The sequence below is a fragment of the Homarus americanus genome, unplaced genomic scaffold (genome assembly GCF_018991925.1).
Source record: "Homarus americanus isolate GMGI-L3 unplaced genomic scaffold, GMGI_Hamer_2.0 scaffold21314, whole genome shotgun sequence".
Lineage (NCBI taxonomy): Eukaryota > Metazoa > Arthropoda > Malacostraca > Decapoda > Nephropidae > Homarus > Homarus americanus.
Window position 1 is genome coordinate 92,047 of NW_024720811.1, and position 25,015 is coordinate 117,061.

General features: G+C 38.0%; 1 protein-coding gene across 4 annotated transcripts in view; it reads left to right on the plus strand.

Moving 5' to 3' along the window:
* The window catches only part of LOC121861181 (choline transporter-like 2), an 89,860-nt gene extending 66,455 nt beyond the window's left edge, over positions 1 to 23,405 (plus strand). For all 4 annotated transcript variants that reach the window (XM_042358741.1, XM_042358740.1, XM_042358742.1 and 1 more), the window contains exons 9-13: positions 2,508 to 2,612; positions 5,408 to 5,562; positions 7,487 to 7,672; positions 11,795 to 11,903; positions 22,127 to 23,405. In XM_042358741.1, coding sequence (XP_042214675.1) covers positions 2,508 to 2,612; positions 5,408 to 5,562; positions 7,487 to 7,672; positions 11,795 to 11,903; positions 22,127 to 22,456 — 885 coding nt within the window. In that variant the 3' untranslated portion in view covers positions 22,457 to 23,405. The remainder of the gene's footprint in view (positions 1 to 2,507; positions 2,613 to 5,407; positions 5,563 to 7,486; positions 7,673 to 11,794; positions 11,904 to 22,126) is intronic.
* The last annotated feature ends 1,610 nt before the right edge of the window (positions 23,406 to 25,015 follow it).

Consider the following 25,015-nt stretch of genomic DNA (forward strand, 5'->3'; position numbering starts at 1 on the left):
AGTGCGCTTTTTACCAGCTGAGAAGAAATGACCCGCCCCCTCCTCAAGAGTTACAGCTGATTGGTTGTTGCAAATCTGTCTGATTTCGTCCTGAAGTACAGTAATGATGTACAGTAGAATGTCGATTTGAAGCGATTCATTTTAAAATTATTGATTTAAAGGGACACCCACAATTAAGGACAATGTTTTAATTTAAAGCAAATTTTTCCTATTTTGCGCGAGTCAATCTGGCGCATCATATTTAAAATTTTGCGCCTAATGTTTCTCTGAGCACGCTACACTGTCCTAAGGGCAAAGCTGTACTGTATATGTACTCAAAATGATTACTAAAATTTTTGTCTACTGCAAACTATAGCATATTTATATTCAAATTAATCACTATCTTATAAGAATCCCAGTAATGTAAATTATATTCTCCCCGGTCACTTCTGTGACATTTTATAAGCAAAAAACATAAACTCAAGCTAAAGGACATAAATAAATAAATACTTCACTCGACCTTCAGAGCCAATTGTCAAACATGTCACTCTCACCTCCCCTTCCCCCCTCCCTTCCTTCCCCCCTCCCTTCCTTCCCCCCTCCCTTCCTCCCTCTCCCCCCTCCCCCCCTCCCTTCCCCATCTTCCCAGCCAGGGTTTGGTGTTTTAGGCTTAAAGTTTTTATCTTATATAATGTCACAGACTAAAGTTAGGAGAATATAATTTATATTGCTAGAATCCTTGCAAGACAGCGAATAATTTGAATATAAATGTCATATATTTTGCACAAGAGATAAAAATTTTTGCTCTTTTTATGTCTAATGCAAGCTATGGCATGTTTATATTCAAATTAATCACCATCTTATACGAATTCCAGCAATGTTAATTATATTCTCCCATGTTAGTTCAGTGACATTTTATAAGAGAAAAACTTAGTCACTCTTCAGTACAGATAAATAAATAAGCACTAGACCTTGGCATCAACTGTCAAACATATCACCTCACCTCCCTCCCTCCCACCAGACCATTTTGCATCCCTTAATTTTAGCTGTGTTGATTTATGAGTGTTTGTTTTAACATAATCCTACAAAAAAACAATGTTTTGTTTATTCTAGGAAATGGGTTGAGGTGCATCTGGGTAGACTCTCAGTCTTTTTAGTATTTTGTGTTTCTCTCAAGTACCAAACTAAATGATTCCATCGAAACAACACTTCGATTAAGTGCGAATTCGGTTAAAGGGACCTCTCTCGGAACATATCTCACGTTATATCGACATTCCACTGTATTTCTAAATGAGTTTATTCATAATAGTTGGGATGACTGTTCCTGACGAGAAAGATATTTAGCTAAATTATGTAAAGATACAGTAAACCCTTGAAGATCCGGACCCGGGAAATCTGGATTTCGGAAGATCCGGACAAAATTTGGGGGGTTCTGGGCTAAGAAGCCTCCAAGAAGTTTCCCTATGAAGCATTCCCAAACCAGAGCAAAGAACATTTTAGGCCCGTGGGTGCTGCCTCATCAGTTGCTTGGACACAGGTGCCCGAGGTGGGAAACATAAACAGAGTTGACAATTGTTGTTTGTGGGAATATTATTTCATTCACTCTAGTAATGATACAATGTTTCTTATTATGTTATCACAGGTAAATGCATGGTTTATATACGGTAATTTGTTTATCACTACATTAGTACTCTATTTTTGGTGTTTCTTATATCATTTATTATTCACCAGAAAATTCGGACAAGTGGTCCTCTCTTTTGTCCGAATCTTTGAGGGTTCACTGTACATACATTCGTCATTTCAAACATGAGAACGTAGGAAGTTTATCAGAAATCCTATACATGAATTTACTGTTAAACACTGGAAGCAAATTCACGCTTTCGGAGGACGCATTTAATATATACCTACTTTTACCCACAATAAGGCATACCAAGACAAATTACATATCAGTAAAACTACATTACTGCTGATGCAAGAGTAGACAGCATATTTTAGCATTGGAGTTAAAACAGAGAGATCTCTGGAAAAGTCCAAAAGTTGTCTGCTAGAAGTCATCTGCAGTCATATTTCCCGTCTCTGCTGACGGCTGTTCGAGCGGCCTAGTCTGTCACACTCATCTACCAACTTTCAGTGGCCGTGTAATATTTCAATGTGATTCTGATCTTTTAAAATGTTAGTCTTTGCATAATATAGCATTATTGATATGTAATTTGTCTTAGTATGCCTTATTGTGGCTCAAAATATATATTAAATGCGTCCTCCGAAAGCGTGAATTTGTTACCAGTGTTTAACAGTTAACCGCATAAGTCCAAAAATATGTTAAACTAAATTAAAAAATGGTATAAATGCAATGCTAGCATTATTCCAAAAATGCATAAATTAAATCTCCATATTTGAAGAGGCAACTGTATAGTTATCAAGGTGATTTAGTGAAGCACAAAAGATGTGTTTGAGTAGTGATTTTTTAATTTTATAATTTAAGTATCCATTCATTCCTATCCCTTACTTATTTAATGCCTTGTTTCCAGGAACATGATACCTGCATATTTGAGGATTTTAATAAAAGCTCTTGTCCTGGGGCTTCGTGCCAGTTTTTTGACTACGTAGTTGATCCACACATTCCATGGCTTCATGTGAGTATTGGGTAGATAATATTATTTTGGGCTATACATTATTATAAAAAAATTTTGCTGAACCATTTAGTTATACAAATATACATAAGAAGTATAGGGAGTACATTTATTCACAAAGCTTGTGAAAAGTGTGAAAGGTACAAAATTTTAATGCAGTCCTTTTAAAATATTGTCATGCTTGAAGTCTTTTAATATTTCTTTTTAATAAAAATTATGGTACCATTACAAATGAATGGTAGAATATATTTAAAGGGTACCACAATACAGGCAAAATGAAGGTAATACAGAGAATATTTTTCCACTTTAATATAATCTCCCCGTTAGCCAGACTCTCCTGTCCCCGGAACACTCCAATAGCCAGAATAAATTTTGCTGTTCCAACTGTTGATCCTCATCTTCTTCGCTCTTGCTATCGGTGGTGGTGTCACTCAGGTTACGCAACCCTTCCCTGGTGTTGGTGTAGTCGTTCAGGAGCTGGAATTTTTTGGTTGAGAATGCAGCTTTCACATTGCAAATCAACTCCTGGTCCATGGGCTGGATTAATGACGTAGTGTTGGGAGGAAGGAAGACCACTTTTACGTTGGGGTGACGATCTAACATTAGGGGCGAGTGTCCTGGTGCGTTGTCCAGCAGCAACAAAATATTGAATGGCACATTCTGTCGCTCACAGAATTTTTTTACATCGGGAACAAAACAGTCATCAAACCAGGAGAGGGACAGTGTAGAGAACATCCACGCCTTACGTGCGGTCAGCCAGTGGACATTTAGCTTGGTCATGTCCATGGTTTTGTAGGCGTGCGGCTTGCGTGCTGTGTGGATCACCGATAACTTGAGCTTACAGGTACCGGAGGCATTGGTGGTAAACAGGACGGTGATGCGTTCCTTCTGCATTTTCCGGCCCCGAATCCTGCTGGCATTCTTCACAACGAAGGACTTGGAAGGTAGCTTTTTCCAGAAAAGACCAGATTCGTCCATGTTAAACACCTGGTCGTCACTGTACTGTCCTTCCTCCATAATCTCACGTAAAAACGGAGGAAATTCCCGAGCCGCAGCACGATCAGCACTCGCTTCTTCACCACCAATGTTTATATTGGTGATCTTGTTCCGGATCTTAAACCTCTGTAACCACCCAGAGGAAGCATTAAAGGGTTTGGGCTCTGTAATTCCCATCTTTCGTGCCACTGCCATGTACAGTTCACGTGCGTAGTCCTTAACAGAGCGCGTGTCGACCGCCATGTTCCGTCGCGCCTGACGCACCAAGTACCTCACAAGTAATTTTTCTGTCTTGAGAAGCACCTGGTTGTGAAAATACTTGATCATAGAAGCACCTGTAGACTTTGTGATCTTCATGTGCTCCTTTATCTTGGCTGAATCCTTCTTTATAGTCCGGATCGTAGATTCGTTCACACCATGCTGGCGCGCCAAATCAACCTGCCTTGTTCCTTTCTCCAACTCTTGGATGATGGTATACTTCACCTCGTAGCTTAAGGAACGTCGTGTCTTCTTTGGTTTAGTGCCGCTGGGTCCAGGTAAGGAAAGGTTTCTCTCTGGGGGTGGTGGTCTGGCGGAAGCCATTTTACGGAACAATGGATGCGCGTTTACACGGAGTGGCCTTGAGGGATGAAACTGCCACGGCTAGGTCAAGCGTCGTCTTTCCTCCCTCCCTCCCTCCCCCGGGTGGACACGTCATAATACTTTAAGCCAATTACAGCTAGCAGCAGAGGGGGGTAGGGATGCATGGCCAATCACAGGTCTGATACGTCATATGACGTCAGTGATAACGCAACAATGACACACACTGCGCAACCTTACTGCGCCGCTTGCCCAAGCGGAGGGAGGAGGAGAGAGAGGCAGGCGGGCGGGCGGGCGGCCGGGTGGGGCGAATCTAAAAATAGCGTCGCACCGGACACTCTCCGCGTAATGGGGTTCACGTACCGCGTAATGTGAGCACGTGAGGTTCTGGCAAGGCACCGCGTTAACGTGGAAACGCGGAATGCGGGACTGCGTAAAGTGAGGGTTAACTGTACTATATTTTGTTTATTTACAATACAGCTGCTCCCCGACTTACGACGGGGTTAGGGACCCAAATCCAGGTCGTAAGTCCGAATGGTCGTAAGTCCGAATGGTCGTAAGTCCGACATAGATAAAAAAAAATCACTTTTTTTAATTAAAAAATCTACAATGAAATACAGTACAGTAAAAGTAATAAATAATGAGGAATGGCTACAGTACAGTGAAAGTAATAAATAATGAGGAATGGATACAGTGTGACTGAGCACTTACCTTTAATGTAGTCAGCTGAATGCACATGGGGCCCCTATAATTTTCTAATTATACATGGAGACTACATTAACTGGAAACGTTTCGGTATAGAAAATGCTTGCGTCATTTGAAAAAAAAAAAAATGGTCACAACTGCGGCGGTCGTAAGTCCGGACGGTCGTAAGTCCAAGCAGTTGTAAGTCGGGGACTACCTGTATATTGAATGTGTACAGTGATGTTTGTTCATGTGAGATGCGTAGTTTAGACTTAGAAAACTTTTCCAAGCACCTGGAAACATTCCGGGGATAAGCAATAGTGTCTGTCCATGCGAGATGTGTAGACTCTTGGAAAACTTACCCCAGTTCCCAGAAAAATTCCAGAGATGTGTGATTTTTTTCGGGATGAAGAATTGTTCTTATTACCTGCAGATCTCTCATTTTTGGAAGAGCTCTACACCAGCTCTTCTGGCTAACGGGGATCTATCATTGTATTTAATACAATTGTCTTGAAATTAAAATTAATTATTTCTAACAGGTCTACAATGTGTTTGCACTGTTCTGGTCTATGTTCTTTGTTTCTGCATTTGGAGAGATGGTGTTAGCAGGAACATTTGCTTCATGGTACTGGGCCTTCAACAAATCAGATGTCCCAACCCTGGCAGTTACAGAGAGTTTTGGGAGAACCATTAGGTAAAATCAAGAAGTTGCTTAAAAATGTGTAGTCTCATCTTACAGCATAGAGTACGTGTTTAGGCTCTATAAAAAATTCTGTCACGTACTGCAGAGTAGGCAACTCCACTCACTGCTTAATTGATTTTTTTTTAATACTCGTGTGAATTCACGACTTAACCATCAGTACATTGGGCGTTTTAATATTCAGTCCCATTGCATTATGGTTAATTTTATTAGCTCCATAATAATGAGAGGTAATAGTATACTGTACTCGATTCTATTATACAGTAAGTTCTCGCTTAATGTCTGAGTTATATTCTTGAAAACGCAACGTTATACGAAACAACATTAAGCGGATCAATTTTCCCTATTAGAAATAGATAAAATACAGGAGTTACGTTCCTGAGCCTCCTTTGCCCCAGGAAATACATTACATATACACAAATTCAAAGCTCCTTGTGTGATGCCTGATGAGGTGCTTATATGCATTACTATAAAGTCACCTTTATTGAGATTTTATAAGAGAAAAACTTAAAACTCCTCTACGTAACAGATAAATAAATACCACTAGGTAACCTTGGTTGGCTGGCGGGATGGTACCAGCTGTCATAATACATCAACTTCCCCTCCGACTTCCGGCAAGATTGAAGGTTGTTTAGGCTTACAGTTTTTATCTTATAAAATGGCACAGACTAAAGTTAGCAGAATATAAATTGCATTGCTGGAATCTTTGCAAGACAGCAATAATATGAATAAAGACTTCATATAGTCAGTCCTCGACTTACGATGGGGTTAGGGACCAACGACGAGGTCGTAAGTCGAATTGGTTGGAAGTCGAAAATGCGAAAATAATACATAGATAATCTAAAATGGGTGTCTCTTTTTCTTCTCAGCACCACGAGAACTCCCACATTTATGCTTGCCAGCCATTTTAAAGGGAATTACAAACAAAAATTTTGTCAGTAAACAGCGTGATCATTAATGTCGGGACTCGAAAATACATAATTTGAAAAATATTATATTCGACTTCGGCGGTCGTATGTCCTGGTGGTCATAAGTTGAGTAGGTCGTAAGTCAAGGAGTGACTGTATTTTGCACAAGAGATAAAAATTTTAGTTCCTTAAGTACATTTAAGTACTGTACATGTGTTTTCATTTTATTTTTCAGAAGATATAGTAACTTTCTTCATTTATTTTTACTCATTTACTTGCACACACCATCCTAAATTCATAGTGTCAAAAAGGTAAAATTAAATATTTGTCATTAGGGAGAGGGTGATGCGCCATCAAAAGTAGTCCATGATGACGTAGTAAATGACGTTGTACCGAGTCATCCGTTAAACAAATTTTTGGTCTCTAAAGTTTAGCGACTTAGTACTGAAACAACGTTAAGTGGGCTGACATTAAGCAAGGACTTACTGTATTGTTGTTATTGTTCCATTTCTGTTTTTTTTTTTTTTTGTGATTCCTTTAGAAGTAAAATACGGTTTTCCAATAATATTTTAGTTAAGTGGAGGAGCCCTTATGAAAGCACACAGGCACTATATAATGGCTGTAGAGTATTCACTAGTTTGGGTCATATAAACTTGTGACTGAGAATAACTTTGTAAATATTTCATTGGGTTTTTGTAAAAATATTGCCATGGGAATGAATGGAGAAAATTTCTTGTGGTTGTATTTTGTATGTGAGAGTGGAAGAGTCATTTAAGATTCAAGTTTCACCTGATGACTCATTTCTGTTTGGATTGCAAATATGAGGTGCATACAATTGAATTTCATATCCTCATTTGAAATTTAAATAAGGATTTTTTCAAATATTTTGCAAAACTTTTGGATTTGGTTAGATAAAGAGATTGGGTACTTATGGCTTGGACTGAATTGATGATGTAAAATCCCACCTTGTTTTTATCTCTTCATATTTTAATTTTCAATCTCTTACTTAGGTACCACATTGGCACTTTGGCATTTGGGTCACTCATCATTGCCATTGTGCGCATGATTCGTGTGATAATGGAGTATATCGATCACAAGATTAGAGAGAAAACTGATAGTAAGATTGTCCGATGTCTCATGTGTTGTTGTCGGTGCTGTCTCTGGTGCCTGGAGAAATTCCTCAAATTCATAAATAGGTAAGTTTAACTCTTTATTTCAATATGGAGAGCAAATGTTTTTTAGTTTATATTTTAAGAGACTGGCTTTCTTTGGTTAGTCCTGGACAAACACTGTGGGGGAAATTTTTATTTAATTTTTTTTATTTATTTTTCCACTACATGCTCCATCTCTACATTATATAGTGACTCCTATTTTCTCATATTTTTATCCGGAGTTGCATTCCATAAATTTTATATGCAACCAAATATTAGGGTGGTCCTTATTTTTCAACTTTGGAATTTTTTACCACAGACCCTGCTAAAAGTGTCCATTTAGGACAAAAACATTGTGTGTAGAGTTATTTTTAAATATATTAATATTTAGAGGTTGCTCAAAGCTGTCAAAAATTAAGTAATCGATGTAGTCGATTAATTTGTAGCCGATTACGCCACCACTAGTGCGTCGCATTTGGCACGATTGTGGTGAGTTTTTGCTGGTCGTGATTGATGATTGGGGAAATTAGAAACAGTTCTGCAGAGTATTCTCATTATTAATTTATATTAATAGTTAATTTCTTTATTCCTCAGGTCAAATGGCTAATGCAGGAGTAAAAACACGAGAAAATGTGTATTTGATAAAGACATTATGTGATGACATTACAGGGGCTAAGTTACCTTCAAACAGGCAAGTGCTACAGTATTTTTTAAACCTGCATCGCATACAGAAAAAAACATCAGAGTGGCAGCTGGGGAAGTCACAGACAAAGTTCTTCAGTTTTGGACAAAAGCAAACATTCCCACACACCACAAACCAGATTGTGTGAATCAAGTGCACAAAATGTTTGACAAGTGGAGTAGTTTGAAAAAGAACTCTTCAAGAAAGACAGAAACTCAAAAGCAGAAAGAGAAAGAGTTCACTGATACATTCGAAGATCTCTTTGACATTGCACATGTGAATGCTTTGAATATGATGACAGTTCAGGAGGATAAGGATTTCTTAATAGCACAACGAGAAAAAGGGCGTCGTGGGGCAATGTCATCTCTTGACAAAGTATTCCTGAAAAGACAGAAAGGACGAGAAAACTCTCAAGAAAGCAATGAAAAGGAAGTTGGCTGCAGACAGTGCAGAGGAAGAAGCCAAAAAATGCCAGGCCATCGCTGTCTTGGACAGCAGTAGTACGTCTTCTTCTGAGGAATCCAACCCAGTTCCTGGCCCATCAGCACTTCAAACTCCACCTATTGTCAAGAAGCTTGGGCAAAAAGAAGTTCTAACTCCTGAACTTTCTGCAGCATTAGATCGGACCAAGTCCTCAGATAGAATGGCCATGCACATTGTCACCCAAACTGCTCGGAGTCTGGGCCATGATGTCAGTGAATTGATTCTAAATCGATCAAGCATCAGGAGGAAACGTCAGCATCATCGCAGTAGCAGGGCAGCTGAAATCCTTTCAAACTTCAAACCAGAGTCAGTTTTAATTGTTCACTGGGATGGTAAATTGATGCCTGATTTGACGGGGCATGGGGGCCATGTTGACAGACTCCCAGTTCTTGTCTCAGGCAATGGCACCTCCCAACTTCTTGCTGTTCCAAAACTTCCCTCTGGTACCGGTGATGAACAAGCAAAAGCTGTTGTGAAGGCTTTGCAGCAATGGCACATTGCAGACATTGTGCATGGCATGTGTTTTGATACAGCAAGCTCAAATACTGGTCACCACAAGGGTGCGTGTGTCAAAATTGAGCAGTTGCTGGGTCGTGATTTGCTATATTTTGCCTGCCGCCACCGTGTACTAGAACTTGTAGCTGGAGCTGCTTTTGAAGCTATAATGGGGCACTCAGGTGCTCCTAACATACAGCTGTTCAGAAGATTCCAAGCCAAATGGGAACAAATTGACAAGCAGAAGTTTGAAGACTCCTCCACCGACGATCTGGCAGAAGAATCGGTCAGAGCTGTTAGGGACGATCTAACCAACTTCATTGAGAAGGCTCTATTGGAGACACAGCTTCGAGATGATTACCGAAAGCTGCTAGAGCTGGCCTCCATCTTCCTTGGCACATCACCTTCTCGGGAGTACGATTTTCTGCTCCTGGTGCAATGCACCAAGCACGATGGATGGCAAAGACCATATATTCCTTCAAAGTGTGGTTACTCCGTTCTCAGTTTAAGCTTACTCCAAAGGAGAACAGAGGACTAAGAGATTTGTGCATTTTCTTTACCCGAATATATGTGAAGGCTTGGACAACTGCTCCACTTGCTGCAAAGGCACTAAAAGGAGATCTGATGTTGCTTAAAGCTCTACAAGACTACAGTACCATCACCGATGCCACATCAAAGGCAACTTTCCACAAAATGATAAGACACCTCTGGTACTTGTCAGAAGAGTTGGTTGCATTTGCCTTCTTTGATGACGATGTTCTCCCAGCAGTGAAGGACCGCATGTTGGAAGCTATGAACATCATTATTGGAGAAGAAAAGCATGTCAAACGGGTTACAATCAATCCAGACACACTCCAAGTGAAGAACCTATATGATTTCACGACAAAGAACACAAAGTCATTTTTCAAAAAGCTCAACTTGAATACAGATTTCCTGGCCCTCCCAGTAGAACAGTGGAAAGATGATCCTGGCTTCCAAAATGCAAAAGCCAGTGTACAAGCTTTGTCTGTGATCAATGATCATGCAGAAAGAGGAGTAGCCTTAGTCCAAGATTTCTCAGACCGCATCACCAAGGACGAACAGCAACTGCAGTATCTACTGCAGGCAGTTGCTGACCACAGGAAATCATTCCCTAATGCCCTCAAGCAGACCTTACTGGGCGACAAAGAGTGAGACAGGTCCTCATGCGACCCCTGCCTTGAGCAGGTAATACCCACTTAGACTAAGTGGGGGGGGGGGGCCCAGGCTTGGGGGCTAGGAAATGATGTGCTATGAACATTAAGCATAGGCATAATATTGTTAAATTTCATTTGACTTGAGCAACCTCTAATTATTAAGATATTTAAAAAATATTTTACAGGCAATGTTTCTACCCCAAATGGAACTTTTGCCAGGGTCTGTGACAAAAAATGGCAAATTTTGTTTTTTGCCCCAAATAAAGGACCACCCTACCAAATATCAGTCTTTTATACATTTTCATCTTGCTTAGATAGCACATGTTCACATCAGACATAATTTTTTACTTTTAGTAAGTAATTAATGACTTTCACTTATGTAGCAACTAACCAGCATGTCTCCATTTGTCTGATATGTATTTAAGAGATGGTAATTTTATACCTCATGGTGGTAATTATGGCCTTCTATGGAACACAGTTTTTTTGAGAAATATAGGCATCATTGTTTTTCATACTCATTCTTTTATCATCACAAAAATACTTATTGTCTACCTGTTACTGTATTCTCTCACACTTTTCACAATAAAAAATAACACATTTGGGAGGCTGATGGTAAGAAACATCATTAATAACACATTTGGGAGGCTGATGGTAAGAAACATCATTAATAACACATTTGGGAGGCTGATGGTAAGAAACATCATTAATAACACATTTGGGAGGCTGATGGTAAGAAACATCATTAATAACACATTTGGGAGGCTGATGGTAAGAAACATCATTAATAACACATTTGGGAGGCTGATGGTAAGAAACATCATTAATAACACATTTGGGAGGCTGATGGTAAGAAACATCATTAATAACACATTTGGGAGGCTGATGGTAAGAAACATCATTAATAACACATTTGGGAGGCTGATGGTAAGAAACATCAATAACACATTTGGGAGGCTGATGGTAAGAAACATCATTAATAACACATTTGGGAGGCTGATGGTAAGAAACATCATTAATAACACATTTGGGAGGCTGATGGTAAGAAACATCATTAATAACACATTTGGGAGGCTGATGGTAAGAAACATCATTAATAACACATTTGGGAGGCTGATGGTAAGAAACATCATTAATAACACATTTGGGAGGCTGATGGTAAGAAACATCATTAATAACACATTTGGGAGGCTGATGGTAAGAAACATCATTAATAACACATTTGGGAGGCTGATGGTAAGAAACATCATTCTGCTCTACTTAATAAACCAGTAAACTCTGTGTATAGTTTGGAAGATTCTCTATTTTTACTAATTCCACATTAATCATTTTCAGGAATGCATATGTCTACTGTGCCATCTACGGGAAGAACTTTTGTGTGTCAGCCAAGAATGCCTTTTCACTTATCATGAGGAACATAGCCCGTGTGGTAGTACTGGACAAAGTAAGCACTTCATCTAGTTGATGGTTATATACTGTACCTTTTTTTTTTTTTTTGAATAATCAATTCCCAATTTCTGATAACAATATAATCAATAATGCACAATCTCTTTCAAACATTACCGTCACAGTAAAACATATTATCATCCTTAGTTAGCGTATGTTATATATATTCTCTCTTTTTTCTCATATTTGGTCTCTACGTGCATTGACATCCATTTATCACACATGTACTATGAAGTTATTTTTACCTTTACACTGGGAAGAAAGGGTAGCAAGGGTAATTTGATTTCACTTGGTTATTCTTTATGTTTCCACACAAAATCCAATGAACTGAACTAAATAATTACAAATCTTAAACCACATTGGCAAGTATTGTAAGATATCTGGCTGTTTGTCTCGGGGGAGGTCTCTACTACAGTAAAGCCTTCGATAACGACGGTTCAACGAACGAAGGTTCACATCTAAGACCTTGGTTAATTTAGAACCCAATTCCATTTATGCCATTATTTTCTTCATATTTACAACAAAATAAAAATAATATTACATTTTTGTATAAATAATAACCAATTCCCGATATTATAAAAAACAAAATATGCCTTGCGCACGGAGGCTGCCGGGCTTGTTAGAGGTGACGCCAGCATCACTAGTATAAACAATCGCAGCTGGCGGATCCTTTTGTTTTCACGCATCTGAACAGGAAAAGGAGAAAAGCTTTCTCAAGTTTCTTACAGCATTTTTGCATCCCTATTCAACATGAGCAAGTTAGCAAGTGATGGTAGTGTTGTTTCTAAAGCTAATAGAAAGTGTAAAAACTTAGCTGTGAAACTAGATGCGTTAAAACGATATGAAAAAGGTGAGAGGTCTCTGGATATTATATGAAGCAAGCAATGAACATATTTTCTGAAGTGGGTCCATTAACAGAACAAAGCATTAAAATTTAAATAATGCAAATCACCTCTACATAAAGATGTATAATGAGAAAAGAAAGCAGCTGTGCAAGGTTCCTTCGACAGCTTTATTATTCGAAGGCCTAAACCATCAAATTCAGCATTATAAGCAGCTTCAACAACAACTTCAGGTTTAATAACAGTTTCAGCAACATCTTTATGGAAAGCTACAGCTTCAACCAGAGTTTAACCTACAACTTCAGCCAGAGTTGAACCTGATGACTTTGTCATCTGAGTAAAAACTCGCGCAATATCATTGGCTGTCCTTATGTTTTAGACTTTACCACTATTGGTGAGTAGAATTTTTTTTTTACATTCGTAAGTATTATTTAAAACATATATGAACAGTAAATGAATGTTGCTTTCATATTCATATGTAGAGAAATGACAATACGTTTTCACATGTACGCACTAACTGTACATATATACGTTGGCATTCCCAATCGTCTCGCTATATTTCTTTACCATTAGTGGTTAGCTACTTCTAGTGTTCCATTTATTAACATTAAATAACATTACAGTCATGCGCCGGTTAACGTCCTAGATACGTTCTTGGAAACGTGATGTTAACCGAAATGGACGTTGTCCGATCATCACATAAACTTTTTATTTATACTTATGTGTATGTGGAATACTATATATGTACATATACACTTTTACTGTTAAATCACTATTGTAATGTGATACAGGTGATTAATTTTTATCTCTTGTGCAAAATACATGACGTTTATATTAAAATTATTCACTGTTTTACAAGGATTCCTGAAACGCCGAGCAGATGGGGGAGAAGGTGGGAGCGAGCGAGGGGGCGTGGGGGGAGGGGAGGTAGCACGTTTGACAGTTGGCACAGGCCCAGGTCTAATGCGTGTGTATTTATCAGTTCTTAGGTGACTAAGCTTCTCTCTTATAAAAAGCCAGTGAAATGACCTGGGTGAATATAATTAACATAGCTGGGATTCTTGTAACATACTGATTAATTTGAATATAAACATGCAATAATTTGCACTAGACAAAACAATTTTAGTACCGTAATCAAATTAGTACATGTACACTCCAGCTTTGCACTAAAGTCATTTACAGTATTTCTTTTACGTTTCTTTTAGTATGGTGTGTGCATGTAAATGTATGAAAATAAATGAAGAAATTTATGTAAATCTACCCAAAAATACAGTAAACAATTTTTTTTATAAAATGTACTACAGTGTTGTACACTAATGTACTACATTTTTTATATCTTGAGCAAAATATATGATGCTTATATTCAAATTAATCTCTGTCTTGCAAGGATTTCAGCAATGCAAATTATATTATCCTAATTCTAGTCTGAGATATTATATAAAATAAACATAAAGAAATCACCAATCTCTTATCGTGAACACGAGGGTGGTGGGAAGAGGGGGGGTGAGGGGAAGGAGGTGAGGTGACAGAATGTCTGGCGTTTGTTTGTTTATTTATTTGAGATAAGATTTGACAGTTGGCGCTGAAGGCCTGCCTGCCTGTTTAAGCTCTTCTCATAATTTTCCACCCAAACGACCTGGGTGAATATAACTTACATTGGAGGGATTCTTGTAAGATAGTAATTTATTTGATTTTTTTTTTTTTTCAATTTAAATTTTAATTGTTTATTCCTTGATAGAGGAAGTGGAATCCTAGTGCTGTCACTTGGTACCCCTGTACCATAACACCAGAAGCAACTGGCCAGTGTCACAAGTATATACAGTACAGTACAGTCATCCCTTGGTTATCGAGCCTAATTGGGACCCCGCCGATAACGAAAGTAGAGAACCTATGGGATTTATTCTAATTGGTTCATTTACCTAAGACCCAACCCCAAGTTTCCCATTTTATGACCATTTAGATCCACTAAATATATATATAATGTTATGGTAAATATCATAAACACACATAGGCATGGCTAGGTTTATTACAAAGTGATGAAAAGGGTACGCTTAATACTGTAGTCCACAAAGCATGTAGCTATGTCTTTCTTTATTTGAGTCCCCCATCATAGGAGTCCATTTTCTCTCGCTTCAGGACGCCTGAGTCCTTTGTTTTCTCTCAATCTTAGAGTGCACCAGAGTTTTCGTTATTTCTTAGTAATGACACAGAATTTGAAATTGCAACCCCAATTGCATCTGGGGTTGCAATTGTTGAGGCAACTAGATATGTCTGATTACAGCAAATGTGTTATTGTCAATTTGTAGGTGAAAGATTTTATCCTCAATAGATGTAGGTTAACATTACACCTGGAGGCAAATGCGTGATAACCAAATTCTCGGCCTGAAAAATGCGCTATAACGGCAGGTGTGCAGATTTTGATGGAGGCGTGATAACGAAAATCTCGATAACCAAGTGCGCTATAACCAAGGGATGACTGTATAAATAAATATTATAAAGAGGCTTACTAAAGCCTAAGGAAGAAAGGATATTCTTTTAACACATAATATCTGGCCAGTATGGGGAGGATCATCGTGTCTCCATTAGGGAATCGTGGAGTGGTAGTCCAGCAGGCGTCACGGAAGCGTTGTGTGTTTTTTATTTATTTATTTATTTTTTTTTTTTTCATGGGCCACGGATGTATATGCGGTCGGACGTTGTTCGGTTGGACGTTAACCGGCGCATGACTGTATATTAGGCGAGAAAAGGAGTATGTTAATCTACACCACGGAGATGCCAGAAAGCCATCTTTTTAAAGTGAGACAGATTGTATGAGTATGGGAACACAGAAAAGGCAGAGCATTCCACAGTTTGGCTGTGTGAGGAAAGAAGGATGTACTCTAATGGGTTATTCTAGTGTGACCGACATCCACACAAAAACGGTGGGCACCGTAGGCAAGACGAGTGCTACGAGCCCATGGCCTTGCCGGCGGTACACAGGATGCTAGAGCCACCGAATATTGCCCATTAAAGTACCCTGTACCTATAAAAGAGAGAGGGTGACGCAACATTGTGGTGAAGAGAAAGGGAAGAGATATTATTGACTAAAGGAGAAGAGTTATTAAGACGAAATGCCTTTGATTCTACCTTATCTAACAATTGGACAGAATAAGAACCACCCCAGATATGGGAACAGTGCTCCAAGTTGGGATGAATGAAACCCTTATACATTTGAAGCAACTGCTCAGGAGTGAAGTAGCTACAGCATCTGTACAGCATTCCCAGCTTTCAGGAGGCAACTTGAGCAATGTTGTGGATGTGTGGCTTCCGTGACAAATTAGAGGAAATGGTGTGGCCTAGCATATCAGTTTTTTAATTTGGCAAAATGGTTGCATCCTGAAATGTGATTGGTGGGAGATCTTCTATTTTCAAAGTGCAATTGGTAAATGCTGTGTTTTATTACTATCGAATTTTACCTAATTTCAATGTACAGTGCTACAGGCTGACCTCACAAATTTGTATCTCATAAAAACTCATTTTTTAACACTTATTCCACTATATAAATGATGTGGCTTAGAAATATAGAGAATATAATATAAAACTATAGATAAGAAAAATGAAGAGCATGGGTGTATATGTGTGGGAAGAGAACATAATTATGTGGAGGTGGTGGTGGGCTATAACTGTGTAGCCAACTCGCTAGCCCAGCTGTCGCATTAATCATTACTTTTTAGTGAAACTGTAAAAGTTGTGGAAAAGTCATTGCAATACTCTAATGTGGCTTAGAAATAAATAAGCGATAAAACTGTAAAATGAGAAAAATTAGTCAGCTGGTTGACTGCTTAGCGGAAGTAAGTCATGTCTTCCAGAGGATGGTTTGAGTGTGAAAGGAGCTATTTTTTGTACATAAAATATGTACTCTTGTATTTTATGATATGCTATGTATTGTTTATCATAGTTATAAATATGGCAACTCATTGCGAACAGTATTCAAACTTACATTACTAACTGAGTTAGAAGGAAATTTTATTTTATTATTTCATTTTGGTGCTAGATAGTTGAATTTACCAGTTGCCTGGATAGCAGATAACTGGGATTCTACTGTACTTTGCAAAAAAAATTAAAACCTAATGCTTACATGAATTAATTATATGCTTAGCCAATTTATACTACCAACAAAGTATAATACAGGTTGTACCTCTCTAGTCCGGCAACCTTGGGACCTGACCGGTGCCGGACCATGGAAATTCACCCTTTTCCTGGATAGATAGTGACTTGTGCTTATGCCTGGAAGCACTAGCACCACTTTCTCTGCGTCATGGTCTCTTTGAAGACATATTGAAGGCTTAAATGTCGTATAGTAGCTTCTCAAATTTCGCGAGTTTTTAATTCTTAACGTATTTTATTGGGACACACAAAAAAATAAATTAAAAAAAATTTTGACGGCGGAAACTTGAATTTCGACGGGTTTGAACGGCCCGCCAACGTGCAGACGACGTGCATAATCGTGTAAACAGCGTCATTTCTCTTATGTACAAAAGATTCATTATTGTTTATTACTGAATGTCTTTTTTATTGAATTAATGTTTGTGTGTGCAAAATGAGCAATACGTAGAATATTAAAACACACGAGGAAATGACACAGCATTGTTTTCGTTGATTATAAAACTGAGGAAAATAAGACCTTGGTTGTAGCTGTAGTAAAATTAATATGGTTGTTTTAAGTAATGTTATTTAATGTTAATAAATGGAACAATAGAAGTAGCTGACGATAATGGTAAAGAAAAAGAGAGATCGCAAATGTAAGTGCGCATGCGCACACATGAAAACATATCGTCATTACTTTACATAAGAATATGAAAGCAACACTTATTTACTGTTCATATATATTTTAATTAATGTTTCTGAATTTGTTTTTATTGAATCAATGTACGTGTGTGCAAAATTAACAATACAATTTATTAATAATACGTGGAATATTAGAGGAGACGAGACGGCTGCCGGCATTGTTTATGTTAAAGCTTACGAAACCAGTGACTGATTGGTTCTACATATAAAACTGAAGAAAATAAGACCCTGAGTTTAGCTGTAGTAAAATTAATGTAAAAAATGAATATGGTTGCTTGAAGTACCTGTAATGTTATTTAATGTTAATAAATGGAACAATATAAGTAGCTAACCATTAATGGTAAAAAAAAAAAGTGAGACTGCTCGTATGTAAGTGTGCACATGTGAAAATATATCGTCATTACTCTACATAAGAATATGAAAGCAACACTTATTTACTGCTCATATATATTGAAGGGTTAAATGTTGTACTCTGTATAGACAAGCAGAGAGAGAGAGAGAGAGCAGCCGAACTGCCGGATGTAAACAAACCTTAATTTCCCGCGGCTTTTTTTTTTTTTTAAGGGGATTAGCCCACCCGGGCATAGGTCACTGACCCACATTGGGGCCTGAGGGGCAAAAATTTAATACTCCTGTAATAATAATAATAATTCAGATAAGTAAAAAAAAAAAAAAAAAAAAAAACTGTCTATCTTCCTATTGGACAAACTAAAATCGTTCCGGACCACGGGAGTTTCCGGACCACAGAATGCTGGACTAGAGAGGTACAACCTGTATAAGCATAACAGATAAATAGTTTGTTTTCATTTGACTGCTTATTTTGGGCGCTGTATAGCCAGAGAACACACCACATATTTTAAAACTTGTTTGCTGACAGTGAAAGTCGGAGGCTATCCTGATAGCAACAAATTCCCAGTGCTGAGAGACACCAGTTTGAGAGGAAAGGGTATAGTCAAGTAGAAGTCTGCCACCAATGTATTTTTGGTGTTTGAAGATTGATGACTGCACTGGGCATAATTAAAAGACATCAGTGTGATAGAGCCTTAATGTGTAGCCAATATTTCACCATCCATAGTTTTCCCACCTTTCCTCCCTCCCAATCTTGCCTGTGTTCCTTTTGTTTTCCAACCAAACTTCTCTCCCTCACCCCTCTAGCCAAGAGAGAATAATCACTTGCAGATACTCGGTTCACTTTAATTGCAGAACTGTGTGCTTGAATGCCATTAATGTAATTATAATATGAAACATTGTTGTAGTTTCATTACAAGTAACAATATACACGGCGGCTGGAGTGACACGTCGGCAATGTAGTCATGGCCCATCGTCTACACACACGTTTATTCCCACAAATACATACCTATGCTCTTCATTTTTCTTATTTTATACAGTAATACCCCGATTTACGCAGTTTCGCTTTACGCGATTCTACATTTACGCGGTACCTAGCCAGAACCGGAATTTCATTTTACGTGGTGCATCTACTCATATACGCGGGAGAAGTATAATTTTTTTATTTAGCTCATAAAATTCATACAAATTACCCGGCCAGAATATAATTTACATTACTGGAATTCTTACAATATGATGATCATTTTGAATATAAACATCATGGATTTTGCATTAGACATACAAATTTTAGATCTAATGTAATAATTTGGTTTACACAAAGCAAATATTTTATCTTTTGTGCAAAATATATGAAGTTTACATTCAAAATATTCCCTGACCTGCAAGGAATCCAGAAATGTCAATTATATTATCCTAACTTTAGTCTGAGGTATTATTTATTACTATACGTTAAAATCTAGTGTTTTCACCCAAACATTTCTCAGAGAGGTAGGAGCCAGTGAGCTGGGAAGAGGCAGGGGGGGTTGAGTCCATTATTTGAATGGCCATTAACCTGGCGACTGTATTTCTCTTAAATATTAATTGTGTGTGCATACCATCATAAAATTAAGATGTTATTTTTACTACAACATAGGTATTGTGTCGGAAAAAGTGGAGTTTGGGCGTCGGGCCAGTCTCTATTGGAATTAATCCCATATGTTGTGTTGTTTACTTTACGCGGTTTTCACTTTCCGCGGTGTCATGGTTTTGGTATGAATCAGTGGTAAGTATGAGTGGATTATATCATATAAAGATAATATTATGTCGTATTTCTTATTTCTTACCGTAGAGTCCGATACCTTCACACTGATTACTTACAGGAGATTATGGCGTATCTACGTAGAAGTTCACTCCACCACTCGACATTCCATGATTTATACTTGATAAATGATGATTTAATGAATTCATTAAATTTTCACTTCCATCTAAGTTACTGGTTATACTTTGTCATAACCAATCAGTCATTACCTTTAGTAATAATAAGATAGGATCACAGATACGGGCAGATAATTGCACTTACATTTATTTGTCAAGCTTCCATACAATGATTTACAATTTGCATGGATATATGATTCACTCACGTTCACGCTGTAATAAAATTAATCTTCTAAAAGAGAATTTTAACTTGGGGACACATGTGATTACTCTACTATGGGTATAACTTAACAGAGCCTTAATTCTTCAAGTGATACATTTACTGCCAGCCTGGATTGCTTTTGTTGCAACCAGGCTTCCGCACAAGGACTTCTTTCCACGGGCCACAGCAACAAAAAGTACTCTTGGGTTACCACACATGGTGTCGTGCAGGAGAACTCTGTAAGCGTGACTTGAATTAACCATTAGGTGCAATAGACCAGCCTGGATTGCTTTTGTCGCAACCAGGCTTCCACACGTGATATTTCCACGGGGATAACAACCTAGGTTAACACGCTTAGTCTCGTGTCGACCTTCCACGGCCATAACAACAAAAGGTACTCTTGGTTTACCACACATAGTCTCGCGTCACTGACAGTCACGGTAGACGGTTGTCGCGGCAAGGAGAACTGGTAAGCATGACTTGAATTAACCATTTAGGTGCAATAGACCAGCCTGGATTGCTTTTGTCGCAACCAGGCTTCCACACGTGATATTTCCACGGGGATAACAACCTAGGTTAACACACTTAGTCTCGTGTCGACGACGGTTCACAGGACGGAGTGGCGGTGGAGGACTCTGTGTGGTGTGGTGTCCCGCCCCTTTCAGGAGGGAGAGGATGGAGACGACGTCTTAACTAACCCATGGCTCAGGGGGTACTACTTAAAATGAGGTTTTTGGGTGTGAAGCGATGAACAGTACAACACTGTTCCACTGCCCACCCCCCTAAAGGCTGGCTGACATACACTAATTGAAAAATACATGTCCCAGTTATGCCTCGCCGGGCGTCTTATCTCTGGTAAAACAAACTTTGGAGTTGGTTGCGTGGGTAAGCCTAACGCAACCCATGACACGTGGTACCCCATGGGTTCAATTGACCGCGTAAATCGGGGTACTACTGTAGTTTTATATTATAGTTTCTTTATTTATAGGCCACATGAGAGTATTGTAATGATTTTCAACAACTTTTATATTTAGTGTCATTACATGTAACAACAAATGTGACAGCATATACACCCATGCTCTTCATTTTTCTTATTTTATAGTTTTATATTATGTTTTCTTTATATAGAGTGCAATAAATGTTAAAGAATTCCGTCTTCTGAGATGAATTTGCAAGGTCAGCATGTAGCACGGTGCATTGTGGGATCTTACGAGTGATTTTCAACTAAGCAGAAAAACTGTTTTATCAGGCACCTCTCAATCCCCGGAGGTGCCGGATAATTGGGATTCTACTGGTGATAATTATTCCGTCAGTAATTAAAGTTTCATTGATAGGGAATTTTTTACAGGGGGTATCAGTTCAAGTAGTTGTGTCATCATTTGGCTGACATTATATTGGAAGTAATGGTAGAATTAAAAATAGTATTATTGATTGTAATAGAGCTTTATTGTGTTGCAATAAAAGTACTGGGGATGATTCCTTACACTTATGGTGTTATAGCTGTTACTGATGTTTTTTAGGGATTTGAAGCATTTGAGATGTTACAAAACACTGATTCGTTTTCTTGCAATGCTGTATGGGACCAATATTCATAAAACTGTTTCAGCATTATCAAATTCTACCTTCTATTTTTATTTACCATCCAGTGCCACACAGGTCTATTCAATCAATCGTAACACTAAATAGATTGGGAGGTGGAGGAGAATAGGGAAGACAGACACAGTAAAACAACTGCAGTACCAGCCGGCAACAACTTGTATATTTATCCATAAAACAGAATTGTCGTGTTTTCAAGACCTGACACTATTCAAATACTGTACAGTACTCACAACAAATTTATTCATGACATGTATAAGAGAATGTCACTTAAACAAATGGTTATTTTGGAATTCTGACAGTTCTCTGTAGGAATGTGTTACCAGATAATTATAACATATAATTTGACCCACACAAGAACCACAGGCATGTACAAATACTTGTGGGCAACTGTACTTCAATATGAATATTGATTTAAAAAAAAAAAAAATCTTTACAACCCCTTTATTGTATGTTATTCTCTAATGATATGTTTAATTTGATGACCCACAGGTGACAGACTTCCTACTCTTCATTGGAAAGATGGTGGTTGTGGGAATCATTGGTGTTGCTTCCTTCTTCATATTCAGTGGTGAAGTAAAAATTATGAAGGGTTATTTGCCTGAGATGAATTATTATCATACTCCAGTTATTATTATCACTATTGGCACCTTTTTTATAACCACTGCATTCTTCTCTGTTTATGCTATGGCTGTGGACACATTGTTCCTGTGTTTCCTGGTGGATTGTGAGAAAAATGACGGGTCAGCAGAAAAACCATACTACATGTCTAAGGACCTCATGAAGATCCTGGACAAGAAGAATAAATTCAAGGAAGAGTAATGGTATTTTAACAAAAAATGTTTAAGCTTTCAGCAACAGCTTTATTGCAGGTTATGAGGTCTTCAGTGTGCTGTTTGAAATGCCACGATAAAATTTTTCATTAAAAAGAAAAATTTTAGGTGATTGAATCTCTTGATAATTATAGCCCACTTCTGCTGCAAAATAAGTTGGTTGGCATATTACAGGAAATGGAAAACAAATTAACTGTGACAGATCATTTATGGCAGAATTTGCTAATTGGAATGTCAGTTTTATAAGTGACTGATGGAATTATGAGTTTTATTTTGAACAGTTGAAGGAAGTTGTAAGTAGCATTTTCATTGTTTTAGAAATACATCATTATTAAATGAATTTAAAATGGATTTACAGTATAGTAGAGCATTTATACTAAAGTAATGGGCAGGAAAATGCTCCTTGCATTATCTGAATTATCTAGCTTTTCTTAAAAAAATTCCCATAGAATTGTATGAAATAGAATTTATTCAGGTCTAGATTTAATAACATGCTATTTCTACATTTTTGAAAACATTGTTTTTTGTAGTTCAGAAGATTTGTAATGCTCTTTTACATATTTGACTTTGCAGATATTGATTATGGAGAAGTCTGATTAAATGAATTTATCAAAGGTAAATTGTTTTGATTTCTGTGTTCTAATATTTACAGTCAGAAGCAGTAATTGCTTCCCCCCTAGTAACCAGAGCCACGGCAGGTGAAGACCTGGAGATCGGATAAACCCTTCTCCCTCCCCTATCCCCTGTTTAAACATTGCTGGGTATTTTTGTAACTATCGTGGCTGGCGATGTTGCATTGTGTTGATATTGGCCTTCACTGGCCATGGCTCCAGCGACTACCGTGGATAGCAATTTCCGCTTCCGAATATGCTGTAGTGTATTTTGATACCATTATGTAGTGCTAACCCAAAAAGTAACGAGACCCCGGGATCCTGTGGCAAAAGCAAGAGAGTTGTTGATGTATTTCAGCACTAACTGGGGAGGAGGTGTTGTGATCTGGCCAGTTCCGTGTCTCCTGTACTCAATTATTATTACAACTGATATTTCCATGACTCAAGGACCACTTTACCAAGTTATTTTCTAAATGATAATGTCAGTGGTTGTTATTTTATTTGGGGTGAGGAGAGGGGGGAGGGATCAGGATGGTGGGGAGGAAAGGGAGAGGTGAATAGAAAGAGGAGACGGGTGAGGAGAGAGGGGGAGGAGGGCTGCCATCAACCACCTGGGTCATTGCTGCCAGACAAAACTATGGCTTCTCACTTCCCTATAGCAAGCAGTTAACTATGTACTAACTACCATTATACCTCATGATATGTTGTAATACAACAGATTACTTTATGAAGTTGTTTCTTAGTTATCCTCCAAATTTGAGGTTAATTAATGCATGGATAACTTCAGCCATGGCCGGTTACCCGAAGCACTCAACACACACTTGACTTTCATCTGGCTGTTATTACGTCAAGGAAATGTTTCATCACACACCGAACTCCTGCACTCCTTGTAGAAATATAAGCACCATATGGGCTATAACAGGTAAAAATAAAACATTGAAAGAAATAGAATAAAAAAAAAAATAAAACTTTTCTACACAAGGTGAACCAAACTGGACTTTCATACATTTTAATGAAGGTAAGACAACCAGCATCATTAAGTTGTGCTTTCAGCTTTTTTTTACCTTCCATTACGGTGTTCTGATCGCTCTAAATCTCTCCTAACTGTTGATACTTTATTCTTGATTATTATTAACAATATTTTTAGGAAGTTAGTACCAACATGATAAAATTTTTACCGGGAGAAAAAATTCATATGTGTGTGTGTGTGTGTGTGTGTTTCTCTTGCTTCTGGCCATCCTTCGTTTATTAACTAACATATTTTTATCTCTTAATTGCCATCATTACCTGGACTCTGATGAATTACCTGAGTTTACTTTACCTATTAGTACCTGCTTACAGGGAAAATACAGTTTGTCATGTGTTGACATACGTGTGTCTGTTGGACTAGGTATATACAGTAGACTCATTTTGGTCGAGGTTACTGCCCCGGATCTAGAGTTCAATAACCTAATCCAACCTAACTTAATCTGAACTAAAGCCAACTTGAAGTCTGGTTTAGTTTAAAATACATTATTTTAAACTAAACCAGACCTAACTTACCCTAAACTAGAGCTATTTTTAATTAGTCTAACCAAACCAAACCAAACCCTTACCATTAGTGTTAGTATAGAGTCTGGACAGTAATTAAAGACACCTACTGCAGCTCACCCATGCCGTGTGACTTGGGCCAAATCACCTTTGTGGTAGCGTGCGGGTGCCGCTTACACCGTACACCAGGTAAGGCACACCCAGCGTCTCCACAGTAAATAAATGATTAACAGGTGTGTGTGGGTCAGCGACAACATAACCTCTCTGTTTTAATGGGTGTTTTTTTATGTTTATGTTTAATGGGTATTGGTTTACTTCAAGTTTTATAATGGACACGTTTATTTTGTGGGATTTTTGTTGAATTGTCTATTAATTATGTTTAAATTGCGTTCATGTTGACTAAAATA